Source organism: Rhineura floridana, chromosome 6 (genome assembly GCF_030035675.1).
Source record: "Rhineura floridana isolate rRhiFlo1 chromosome 6, rRhiFlo1.hap2, whole genome shotgun sequence".
NCBI lineage: Eukaryota > Metazoa > Chordata > Lepidosauria > Squamata > Rhineuridae > Rhineura > Rhineura floridana.
In genome coordinates this window covers 1,203,253-1,215,967 of record NC_084485.1, presented here as the reverse complement: position 1 = coordinate 1,215,967, position 12,715 = coordinate 1,203,253, and the positions used below count along the sequence as shown (strand labels likewise).

The following is a 12,715-nucleotide window of genomic DNA, read 5'->3' as shown; positions in this document are numbered from 1 at the left end:
GAGAATGGGAAGATCCCTGCTGTCCCTCAACTGGCCCGAGGAGGAGGAAGAAGAGGATGGAGGTGAGGTCAGCTTCCCTGAGCGTATCAGTTTGTGACGGAAGGAGGACATGTAGAGAAGAGCTCACATATAGATAGGCAAGCCTAGCCAGCTGGAGGGCCCCCTCTCTATCTCTCCTTAGGCATGCAGAGAGAACCAAACAGGCGTTGCTCTCGCCACACTTCCAACAGTTGACAGTGATTCCAGCCCTACCTACAGGCCAGGCCAGAGAGTAGCCTTGGGTGATGGTTTTTTGGTCCACTGCTGTGGAATGCTGCAGGGTACCATTTTATCCCCAGTCCTCTTAATATCTATATGAAGCCGCTGGGAGTGGCCTTTAGGAGTTGGGGGCAAGGTGACATTTGTATGCTGATGACCCTCAGCCCTACTTCTCCATAACAGCCAAATCAGGAGAGGCTGTGCGGGCCTTGGACCAGTGCCTGGATGCAGTGCCTGGATGGATGCAGGAAAATAAGCTAACCTTGAATCCTGGCAAGGAGGAGACGCTGTGAGTGAGTGGTTCCTGTGCCCAAGAAATTGGTGGGTTGCCTGCCCTGGATGGGGTTGCACATGCTGAAGGAGCAGGTATGCTGTCTGGGGGTGCTTCTGGACCCAGCTCAGTCACTGGAGGCCCAGGTAATCTCGGTGGCTAGAAGTGCCTTTTATCAGCTGCACCCAGTGAGACAACTGTGACCATTTCTGGACTGGAAGAGCTTGGCCACCAGGCACTGGTGACTTCAAGTCTGGATTACTGCAATGCTCTCTATGAAGGGCTTCCTTTGCCTTTGACCCTGGAAACTGCGGATAGTACAGAATGCTGCAGCCAGATTGCTGAGGATGAGACCCTGTCAGCATATAACACCTCTGCTCGGAGATCTGCATTGGTTGCCAATTTATCAGGCCAAGTTCAAGGTGTTACGACTAACCCTTAACAGCTTGGGACCACTTTACTTGTGGGACCACCTTATCCCTTATGTGCCCACTCAAGCACTTCGCCCTGTGGAACTGGCTCTTACAGGTGCCACATAATACTTGTAAGAAATTGTTCTTTTAGTGCACCTGCACCTGCTCTTTGGAACTCCCTGCCTACTGACATCAGGCAGGTGCCTTAGTGTATTCCTTTCGGCGCCTGCTTGAAACTTTTCTGTTTAAGCAAGCCTTTCTAGACACACAGATGTTAGTCTTTTAATCTTTTTAGTTAGCAGCCATTTTAATTGTTTTAAATGTGTTTTTAATTACTTGTTTTTAACTGTTTTATTGGTAATGTTTTTTGCAAACCATGTAGAGGTCTTTATATTCAAGTGGTATATAAATTTTGTGAAATAAAGTAGGTGTAGATAGTCAGAAATCTTTTTCAATAGTACCAAGAACAGGCCGGCTGAAATGAATAGACTTGTCAACAGGAATTTCAGTCCATTGATTTCAATGGGTCTGTTCTCAATGTGATTTATATGTAATCCTAACTGTTACTCAGAAGTAAGTCCTAGCATGTTCAATGCGGCTTACTGCTAGATAAGTAGGGCTAGGATTGCAGCCTTGGTTGGATGCCATCTCCAGTCTGCCGGGCCAGCACTGAGGCTGCAGGGAGAGCCTGTGTGGACGAAAACAAGAGAGGAGTCCTGATGGAGATGCAGGCGCAGTCCTGATGACTTGGTATTTCGTGGCTTCTTGCCACTCTGACAGCCCTGGGGCGTGATGATGATATAACTATTCCTGTATTGCATTTATATCTCGCCTTTCCTCCATGTTATCCTCACACCAACCCTGTGAGGGCGGCTAGAGTGAGATGCTGTGACGGGCCCAAGGTCACCCGGACCCCTGACCGGCTGGAGAAATGTCATACCGTCATCATTGGTGGGGGGAGAAATAGGAGGGGGGGGGGTCCGGCGGTGGTTGGGCTCGGCTCGGGCTGAAACTCCGGCCAGCGGCGCAGGGGGTCCCGGGAGCTCCGCCAGCCTCTCCCCGCCTCTCCGGCCCGCGGCATCTGGCCGTGTTTCCGGGGAGGCTCCTGGCCAAACGGCGCCGCCGCCATCCCGGCTCTGGCTCTGTTGCCATGGCAACGGCGAGGCGGATGCCCGGGGCGTGCGAGCGTCGGGGTGCGGCTGCAGCGGGCGCCGGAGGAGGCGGCGGCGGAGGAGGCAGCAGCAGACGGGCCACCGGGCGAGGAGCCTCCGCTTGCCCCGGGCCCCAGAGCGCGCCAGGTAGGGAGCCGCCTGGCTTTGTCGCGGCCGGCGGGGGGGGGGGGCGCTGCGGAGGGGGAGGGCTCTGCCCCGCCCTGCCTGCTTGCTGCCTGCTTGCTGCCTGCCTGCCTTAAGGCGGCGCAGCTCCTCCAGGGGGAGCCCTGGCTGGGGCTGGCTGGCCCGGCGGACTCGCCCGGGGCGCCTCTCTTCGCCGCCTAAGTCCCTCCTGCCCTCAGCCTCCGAGCCCCTCGCCCCTCGCTGTGCCCTACAGGCAAGGCGCCGGTGGCTCTTCCGCGGTGGGGCAGACCCGCAGCCTGCCATCGGGAGGCGGGCCTCTGGGCTGGGGAGGAGTTCCAGGTGCAGCGGCGGGATCAGCGCGGACGGCGCGCTAGGGAGGGCACCTTCCTCCGGCGCGCTTCTGGAGACCAGTTGCTGGGCACCGCCGGAGCGGAGAGGCCTCTTGCGGGCTCCCACGGGCCTCTGGCTGGCCGCTGGCCTCATCCGGCAGGCTCTGCTGATGTGCCGAGGATCTCTGCCTGAGGCAGCAGCTTGCAGGAGGCCCCCCTGGCCCTCGGGATCAGCTGACCCCCCTTTCCAGCCTCTTCAAGGCCTGGTGCTCAGGGGGTCGCGTGTCCCAGCCTCGAAGGTCCCTGCAGCCAGGTCTCCAGCACCCCAAAGCCTGAGACCCAAGGGACAAGGCCGGCAGGGAGGAGGGTGGCTGGCCGAGGGATGTGGCCCAGGAGTAGAGCTGCAGAATCAGAGACGGGAAGGCCCAGGACAATGGGGATGCAGGCGCAGAAAGGGGAAGGCAGTGGGCCCCCCCACACACACTTCAGGGGGGTGTACCTCCTCCTAGTTACTTCAATGAGGAAAAAATAGAAATGCGGCAGGGGGAAGCTTTTAAAAAACTTCTTGTGCCATTTCCCTTCTTTTTTTTTAAGTAGAGTTTTTAAAAAATCCTAGACCTAACAGTTAAAGGTCACAGTCTGAGACTAGCCACTGCTATAGGAGCCTGGGAAGATGTCTTCTACTGAATCAGGCTATTGGTCTGTCTAGCTTAGTATTGTCAGTACTAACTGGCTTCAGGCTTTCAGGCAGAGGACATTCCCAGACCTACCTGGAGATGCTGCCAGAGATTGATCCTGGGACTTTGGGCATGCAGAACTGTTGCTGTCCCACTGAACCTCACCAATGAGCCCAAACCCCGAGTCTGAAATCTGGCAGCCGCACAGGGAAGGCCCTGGAAGTGGGTAGGACGCATGTTCTAAAGGCCTGTTTCCTTCTGCTCCCGCAGCCAGCGTTCCGCTTCATCACTTGGGCCAGCATGTCCCTCCCCATAGGAAAGGCGGGGGGATCCCAGCCGCTGGTCTTCACAGCGCCTGAGATGGAGTGCAAGATCTGCTACGAGCGCTTTGATGGGCGCAGCCGTCGGCCAAAGCTGCTGAGCTGCCGCCACCGCATGTGCACCCGGTGCCTACGCAAGATGGTGGACGTTGGCGAGTCCCCTGGGTGCCTCAGCTGCCCCTTCTGCCGCCAGGAGATGCTGCTGCCGGACAAGGACGTGGGCCAGCTGCAGGATGACGGGCAGGTGCTGGCCCTGCTGAGCTGCCGGGAGCGGGCCCGGAAGCAAGGGGGCCCGGCTCCGGAGGTGCTCCTGTGCCCCAGTATCCTGGAGCCGTTTGCGGGCGGCAAGCACAGCTCCTCCTCGGACTGCCTGGTCATCACCCTCCTGGAGATGCCCGAGGACATGGCGGCCCCCGAGGGGGTGGGGGTCCTAGATGTCATGCGGCTGTACCGCCCGCCCAGCGTGGCTTCCCTGCCCTGCCCCGCCTCCCTGGACAAGTGCCTGCCCTGCCCTGCCTGGCGTGCCTTCCCTCGCTTCCTCCTGGGCGTCCTCTGCCTAGTGTACTTCAGCTCCCTGCCCTTTGGCATCTACCTTCTCCTCGTGAAACGCCTCAACCTGGGCATCATCTTGGTCAGCCTGGTGCCTTCCACCCTCATCCTCTGCGTCTTCTACAGCTTGTGCCAGTGCTTGTGCCATGAGATCTTCAGCTTCCCTTCTTGAACTGCCTGGTGGGAAGAGTGCATTCTGGCAGGAGTCAAGGCCCGGGTGGGCCTCCTGGAAGCGCCCAAGAGACACCTCACTCTCCTGGCCCCTCCACTCACATAGTCCCAGCCACCCCTCTTGGAAGCCGGTCTGAACATCAGCCTGTCATGCAGAGGCCTCGTGGGGCCCAGATGTCCAAGGGGCAGCCCCACCTCGGACAAGAGCCTGGGCATTGTGCATGCCCTTCTGCATCTCAAAGCTGAAAGCGCAGCCGGTTGTTTTTCATATGTGGACAATGGACTTCTAGCATGGTGAAGAAACAGCCAGACATTCATGAGGTCTAGCAACATGGGTATCAGAGAATTTATTCATGTCAAAATATATTTTTCCTTGCAGTGGAGAGCACATAATTTCACATTGAGATGTTCATAGACGTGTTCTTTTATTAAATACTTCACTCCACAAATAAGACCTCCAACTTCAGTCAATTCTGACAAAATTAGGTCTTCTCAAGTACGACAATACTGAGGCACCCAATCATTGGAAGCTGGCAGGTTGTTCACATTTATTACTCACCAGCACCCATATTCATTGAAGGAAGGAGAGGAGAGGCCTGCCAAGAGCCATTAGCCACAATTCTAAACAACCTCCATAATCAGGGGCAGCGTTCCTCTCAACAGCAGGTGCCCATCACCTTCCTCCCTTTCAGCTTTCTGGAGCCATCTGGTGCTGGAGTACATGAGGCTGCAGCTTGGTCTAAGCCAGCCACAGGGCTGCTCTGCTCTTTTGTGTATTGATCCTGCCTCTCTTGAACAGGTACATTGGGAGGCCTTGTTGGAGGGGGGAGAGAATCGCAAGGGTGGGGTGCCCAGGATGTAGAAGGTGGCACGGGCCATCCACCTGTGGAGTGCTGCTTCCCCCTTCTCTGTCTGCATCTGTCTAGCAGAGCAGGGGATGGCAAGGCTTGTGGCAAGGGGGAGGCAGCCCCCACCCCACTCCGCTGAGCAACGGCCTGGGGCTGGCGTGGGAACAAGCAAGGTCCTCCACTTGCACACCTTGATGTGGCTACCTGCTGCTCCCTTGACATCTGCTGGCTCACCCCACCCCCCTTGAGCTGATCACACCTAGTGGGTCCAGAGAGATTAACCTTACAAACAAGACACAGGGTGTAAAGGGGGTGCTTTTGGGGAGGGGAGAATGTAGCCAGGGCATTTCAGAAGTCAGAGACACCCCCACCCCAGCATGTTCTGTAGAGTATATTTAGCAATCTGCTGAGGCTAGAAGCAAGCCTGTAAGAAGAAGAGGTGCCCCACCTAAGGGTGCTCGGTCCCTTGGCCTTTCTCCCAAGTCACAACCTCCTGCGTGTCAGTCTCAAGGCCTGGCTCGCTCGATTCATTACGCTCGTCAAAAGGGTGAAAGGAAATGCTGTTTTTGTTTCCAGCCCCCATGCCATTAAAACCAGCAGAACAGTGCCCCCCCCAAACAGTGTCTGTGTTCTCCATTGGCATTCTGTGTGCAAATTCTGGTTTTGCCAGTCTTACTGTGATGGCAAAAGAGCACTTCACGTCTGTGGATCTTCTTCATCCGTGGCTCATCCCTACTGAGTCCGTTCAGGTGGTCCCAGAGGCTGTGTGAGAAAACAAAGAAGGGGTTGCCAAGGAGCTAAAGATTTATGTGAGTCTTCCAGTGCTCCCCCCCTCACTGCCAGAGCACTGGCTGGCTAGAGCAGCCCAGAATCCTTGGTGGGTCCTGACTGAGCAGGTACAAGCCCATCAGTGCCCACCTGCTGCTCTTTATCACTCCCTGACAATTGATTAATTAATTAACTCTCTATCTTTCTCTTCCTCCCAAAGGCTGGAGAGCACCCTCTACAACTGCAGGATGTTAATCTGGAAGCCTTATAGCAGCCTTTGCCAACGTGGCGCTCTCCTGATGCTCTGCACTGCAACTCCCATCAGCCCCTGCCAGCATGGCATGGGAGCTGCAGTCCCAAACGTGTGGAGGGCACCAGGTTGGCAATGGCTGTCTTGCAGCATACTTTTATATGACAACCAACCATGACCTAAAAAGGGGTGGCTGGCCACACAAGAACCCACGACCAAGAATGGTGGCCAGCACTCAAGGAAGCTCTAAGACTGGCTGACTGCTGCCACATTTGGGGGAAGAGGAAGAATTGGGGTGGTGCGGGGGGGGGAGGAGCAACAGCTCAGGCGAAGTAGCAGTTTGCAAAGGACCCGCCATGTGAGCTGGGTTGTGGGGCTGTTTGGCATGGGAGAAGAGTTGCTGCGGTGTGAGGAAGGTGGTCTTCCGTGAAGATGGCCAGGACGGTGGGGAGTGCTTCAGAGGTGAGGTCCCATTTGAGAGGAGGAAGTCAGACACATCATGGGTCCTGCTGGCTGGCTGGCATCTCCACTTTCTGGCCATTTGGTTCCCTTGCATGTCACAGGGTTGCTTCCTCCTCCACATCAGGAAAAACTTCCTAACTGTTAGAACCCTACGACAATGAAATCAATGACCTAGGGAGGTGGTGGGCTCTCTGACACTGGAGGCATTCAAGAGACAGCTAGACAGCCATCTGTCGGGAATGCTTTGATTTGGATTCCTGCACTGAGCAGGGGGTTGGACTTGATGGCCTTATAGGCCCCTTCCAAATCTATGATTCTATGAAGATGCTCCTTCTGCGTCCCGTGACCCAAGGATTGCCCGTCCAGCAGGGGGCAGCATGGGCCACCTTGCCAGTCTCCTCCCTCATAAAGCCTTTTGGAAGCACCACATCACAGCCATCCTCACACTGGCCTTATAGCTGGGCACACCTACTTTTTCCCCCAGGAGAGTTTAACAAGGGCAAATGTTCGGGGGGGGGGAGAGATTGCCACTTTCTTCCTCCTGATGTCACCCACTACCCACCAGGTGCCATCTGTACAGCTGTTTGGAGCATTGACACAACCAGTCAAAAAGGGCCCCTCCACACCCCTCAGTCCTCATCTGGCATCACCCCCTGGGCCCAGTCCCCCCCTTCAGTGCACCCCACACCCCCAACTGGTTTCCCTGGGCTGCCTGCCCCATATGGAATAAGACTGCAGGCAACCCCCAAGCAAGCCAGATTTCCCCAGCAAAGAGGGCCTCTCCTTCCACAAGCATCCATTTTGGAGCTCTGCAGCTCCTCAGACTGCATCCTGGCCGGGCTGGGGGCCACATCAGCCACACAGCAAACCCTGCGCTTGGCGGGCAGTCTCTGAACATCAGGTGTGGCAGGCGGAAGAGAGGAGGGCAGTCCTTGCCGCTGCTGGGCGTTCAGCCAGGCCCTGCCAGCGCTGCCGGACTACACGATGAGCTTTATTCTTGGCTGAGGGGGGCTGGGGACTGCTCCCCCCCAGCCTCTCCCTTACTACTGTCTTCCTCTTCCCGCCATTGGCCTTGGGGACCTGGCCCCCTCAGCATGCCCGGTTCTCCTTCTTCAGGCGACGGCAGGTATTGGCAAACCACGTAGAGACCTGCACCAGGGTCATCTGGCTCACGGTGGCCAGCAGGACCTTTTCACCCTTGCTGAGGCAGGGGGTCTTCGGGTGCTGCCCAGCCAGGCCTTGAGTGCTGCCCTGGTCTCCCAGGCGGGGGCTGCCTTGGCCCGTGATGGGTCCTCGGGTGTGCCTGGCCACAGAAGGGCAAGTTGAGGACAGGGCAGGCCATAGCAGGGTGGATCCCCCAGGCGGCTCACAGGGCTGAGACCCAGAACCACAAAGAGAGTGGCTGTGAGCAGCAGAGCCCCCAACAGCACCAGCTTTGTCACAAGGATGGCTCAAGTCAACAAAGAGAGCCATACGACAATGGAACCAATGACCTAGAGAGGTGTGGGCTCTCCGACACTGGAGGCCTTCAAGAGGCAGCTGGACAGCCATCTGTTGGGAATGCTTTGATTTGGATTCCTGCACTGAGCAGGGGGTTGATGGCCTTATGGGTCCCTTCCAACTCTACTATCCTATGATTCTATGAAAGGCTCAGCAAGTTAATGGATCTACATGGACACAACTACAAAAACGTCAGCTGTGCCTGTGCCTGAAAGAAAAGCAGCAGGAGCGAATGCAGTTAAAGCCTGTTGTACCTTTCAAGCAGCAGGGCCTAGAGCTCTTCCTGGACGGGTGGTCTGCAGCGGGCACTGGGGGAGGGGGGTCCATGTTGCTTGCTGTGGTCCTGCCCCTACTTGGACGGTCACTTCCAGAAGGTCCTGCTGTGGGAGGGCTGCTGTAACCCTTGGCAGTTACGTGGGGGGCTCTGCAGATGTCTGTGGTATACTCTATGCTGATGAACATCTATCAGATGAAAACGGCAGGAGATGTCACCTGGGGCTGTGGACTGAGAACGGCCACCACCTGTCCTTGTCGTCAGTCCCAGGTGAGTGCAGCACTGGGTGGCCTGAACACAGTCATGGGCTGGATGAGGGCCAATAAACAGAGACCCCAACAAGACAAGACACAGGAGGTTTTAGGCAATGCTTTCCCTGGCAGGCTGACTGGCCGTGGTGGTCACTCTTCTCTGGAGGGGGGTCATAGTCCCCGTAAAGGGACTGGCTCATTGTTTGGGGGTGCTCATGTCACTGGAGGCATAGCTGGCCTCCGTGGCCCTGGAGAACCTTTCGGCAGCTTAGGCTGATGTACCATTCTGTTCAGCCACAACAGAACTAGCGCAGTTTGATACTTCAAAGCATCACATGTACGGCTGCCTTTGAAAATGGTCTGGAAACTTCAGTTAGTCCAAAGCAGGGCAGGAAGAATGTTATTACAGAAATGTTTTGCCATCTGCACTTGCTGCCAGTCTCTTTCTGGGCCCAGTTCAAAGTGCTGGTGTTAACTCTGGTTAAGTAACACCCTAAATACCAGTTGGTAGGACTCACAAGGGCTGGGGGAATGCTCTTGTGCTCAAGCTCTGCTTGCTTTAAGGGCTTCCCATAATGGGCAGCTGGTTAGCCATTGTGAGGATGCTGAGCTAGACAGACAGCCACACGGCTCTAGTCATGTTTTTATGGTTTGGGGCCAGATCTCTGCCATATATTCCTCCCTGGACTCAAAGATCACCTTCTGAGAAGTCACCACAAGGCCTGCAGTGTGTCATTTTTAAACATCTCCAGATTGTGAAGAGAAGCATCCATTTTTTAGCACAGGGCTGGGAAGCACAGCTTTGACCAGCATCATTGCACACTTCCCAGTACTGATCCTTGGGGGACTCCACTTTCTACATCCCTGTAGTCCATGCATTGGTAACCCCGAGGCTGGATTACTGCAATGCGCTCTATGTGGGTCTGCCGTTGGCCCTGGTTCGAAAGCTCCAGCTGGTCCAAATATGGTAGCCTCATTGCTGATGGGAGCACATGGCCGACATGTGACACCACTCTTAAAACATCTGCACTGGCTGCCCGTCTGGTACCTGGCTGGGTTCAAGATCCTTGTATTAATTTACAAAGCCTTGAACAACTTAGGTCCAGGGTATCTGTCTCATGCTTGTTGACACCCTCAAAGAACTCTAATAGGCTAGTGAGACAGGACGTACCCTTGCAGAAGCCATGCTGGTTCTGCTTCAGCAGGGCTCGTTCTTGTACATGCTTGGCTGTTTTATCTTTAACCATACTTTCCACCAGTTTTCCTGGGACAGCTGTTAAGCTAACCGGCCTGTAATTTCTGGGATCTCCCCTGGATCCCTTTTAAAAAATTAATATTACACAGGCCACTTTCCAGTCCTCCGGTATGGAGGCAGATCTGAGTGACAAATTACATATTTTTGTTAGCAATTTCACATTTGAGTTCTTTGATTGATTGCCATCCAGACCCAGCAATTTGACATTTTTTATTTGTCTATTAAGCCTAGAACTTCCTCTCTCATCACGCTGTGTGCCTCATTCCCCGAGACTCCCTTCCCGCAAGATACTTCCGACACAGGGATATCTGCCTGTTATGATCCAGTTGCGCTGTGTGTGGAAGCCCTCTCCTTCCATTCCCCAGCGACTTGTCGAAAGGATCTCAAAGAACAGGCAACGAGAGGGAAGGACTCTCTGTCTTGGCCTAGGCCCTGGGAGAGTCACAGTCACTCCAAGCAAGCAATCTTGGGCTGCTGGTTAGGGAGCCCATCTTGTAACTCAGCATAAAGCCGCAGCAGCCACAGCTTTATTTGGCATTTGGCCAGAGCTTTGTCCGGCCTTCCCCAACCCAGCACCCTCTCGCTGTTTTGGAAGGCAGCTCCCATCAGCCCTGGCATCATAGGACTGTGCTGGCTGGGGCTGGCTGAAGTTGTGTTTCTTTGTTTGTTAAATTCATATCCTGCCTTTCGTCCCAAAGGAGTTCAGGGTGGCAAACAAGCAAAAAATAATAAGAGAAAAATCAACTCATTTGAAACGTGGTGTTGGAGGAGAGGTTTGCTCATACTATGGACTGTGAAAAAGACAAATAATTGGGTGTTAGAACAAATTAAACCAGAACTATCACTAGAAGCTAAAATGATGAAACTGAGGTTATCATACTTTGGACACATAATGAAAAGACATGATTCATTAGAAAAGACAATAATGCTGGGGAAAACAGCAGGGAGTAGAAAAAGAGGAAGGCCAAACAAGAGATGGATTGATTCCATCAAGGAAGCCACAGACCTGAACTTACAAGAGCTGAGCAGGGTGGTTCACAACAGATGCTATTGGAGGTCACTGATTCATAGGTCGCCATAAGTCGTAATCAACTTGAAGGCACATCACAACAACAACAACAACATGAAGGAGATCAAAGGTTTATAAAGTAGTGTTTTTACTTCTGAGTATCAACTAACTCTGCCATCTCTGCTATCTTTTCGGCGCCTTTTGAAGACTTTCGTCTTTCAACAAGCCTTTTAGGTTGAGACCTATCCCAGTCTGTGTCTGTGTTAGAATTGCTTAATAAGTTTTTTAATAATGCTTTTAACCCTTTTTTAAAGTTTTTTTTAAAAAAATGTTTTTAACGCTGTTTTGTTTTAATGTATTTTAGGGTCTGTTTTTATGATATTTTAAAGTGTTTTTAGTGCGGGATACAAATCAAATAAATAATGAAATAAACTAAAGAACATGTGCAGAGTGCTGCTCCCTGATTGATGGAGCAACTGCATCTGGGCTCCAACTCTCCAGCATGAAGTGGTGGTGGTTGTGAAAGGAGCACTCCCAGACTGAGGAGAATTGCAGGATTCTGGTTTCCGAAAACACACAGCCAGCCAGCGGGGATGGGGAGATGCTCTTGCTTGACTTCCAATTCAGGCCTGGGGTGACATTTTAAATACTCAAGAGAGTATCTAGCCAACCCTCAGTAGGTTCTTAAATCAAAGATTGTACGATTGTTGCCACTAGCCACACTATCTGACATGGGGACAACATATGTGAATAGCCCCCCCACCCGCCCCAGCGTAGACTCTTGGAGTGGCACGGATAAGAGAGTCTCGAATCCCATTTGAGAGGAAAACTCAAGAGTGCTTAACAAGATGAACATTTATTAAGGAAAGCCAAATAAAAACCAGGAATAGCCCCAGCATAGAAGATATAATATTGGTCGCAATCACTGCTGTGTCCACAGATGGCAAACAGCAAGCAGGCCAGGTGGGCACAACTCAGCCGCTGCCACATTTGAGCAGCCACACGGCCACTTGTGCAACAGACACGTTTGGCCTCTGATCCAGCTTCAGGCGTGTAGGTGGGATGCCCCCCAAATCATGGCCAGAGGACCCCTCTGCCCCAAAGGAAGATGACAGACACTGTAAGGTATGACTTTGGCAAGGCAAATGCCCCAGTCGGTCTGGGAGCGATGTCAGGAACCCCAAACCCACAGAGTGTCAGCGGTAGCCTAACCCTCCTCCTCCTCCATGAATTTGTCTAAACCCCTTTTGAAGCCATTCAAATTGATGGCCATGACTAGTCTTTTTTGGCTGCAAGCACCGCTACAGGTGAGGGGCTCAAGGCTGCTTCTCCCACATGCACCAGAGGGAGGCCAGGGTAGTTGGCAGGTTGCCACAAAGAGCATGCATAAGGGGGAGCTCAGAAAAGCCCCAAAGCTGTGGGGCCAAAAGAGTAGCTTGGGGGGGGGCAGAGTCTAAGCCACTCCCCAGCTCTGAGAAAAGAAGGGGGTGCTGCCTGTCTGGCCCAAGCGCCCAGAAAAGGCTGGCTAGCAAGAGAACTTGCGCACTGCCCGGTAGCTAGGTGGTGGGGCAAGGTGGTGTGGAGGCCCCTGAGGGGGCGGCTGCTCCTCTTCCTCCTCTTCTGCCAAGTCATTCGCGGAGCCCCAGCACCACCGGCCTGGGTGGCTGCTCTTGGGCAGGAGAAGAGAGGCCAACTTCTGGTTCTGACCGCACTCCCCACGCACCGGCCCAGCTCTGAAGAGACCAGCATACACCTTCAGACCCCCCCTCAGTATGGGTCCTCCTTCCAGGCTCCGAGGGGCAGCCGACTAGAGGC

At 54.1% G+C, this 12,715-nt stretch overlaps 1 protein-coding gene across 5 annotated transcripts; it reads left to right on the top strand.

Annotated features, from left to right (window-relative positions):
• Positions 1-1,596: 1,596 nt before the first annotated feature.
• On the top strand, positions 1,597-5,922 carry LOC133386910 (E3 ubiquitin-protein ligase RNF182-like). 5 transcript variants are annotated; one of them, XM_061630712.1, is made up of 2 exons: positions 1,597-1,692; positions 3,514-5,920. In XM_061630712.1, exon 2 carries the CDS (start codon positions 3,544-3,546, stop codon positions 4,282-4,284), a length of 741 nt encoding a protein of 246 aa, XP_061486696.1. In that variant the 5' UTR covers positions 1,597-1,692; positions 3,514-3,543; the 3' UTR covers positions 4,285-5,920. The 5 variants fall into 5 exon arrangements, with proteins under 5 accessions (XP_061486696.1, XP_061486694.1, XP_061486695.1 ...); XM_061630710.1 differs by lacking the exon at positions 1,597-1,692 and adding an exon at positions 1,976-2,240 and having other exon boundaries at positions 3,514-5,921; XM_061630711.1 differs by lacking the exon at positions 1,597-1,692 and adding an exon at positions 2,355-2,490 and having other exon boundaries at positions 3,514-5,922.
• The last annotated feature ends 6,793 nt before the right edge of the window (positions 5,923-12,715 follow it).

Excerpts from the sequence above, each read along its gene's own strand:
- LOC133386910 (XM_061630711.1), top strand. The coding sequence starts at position 3,544 with ATGTCCCTCCCCATAGGAAAGGCGGGGGGATCCCAGCCGCTGGTCTTC.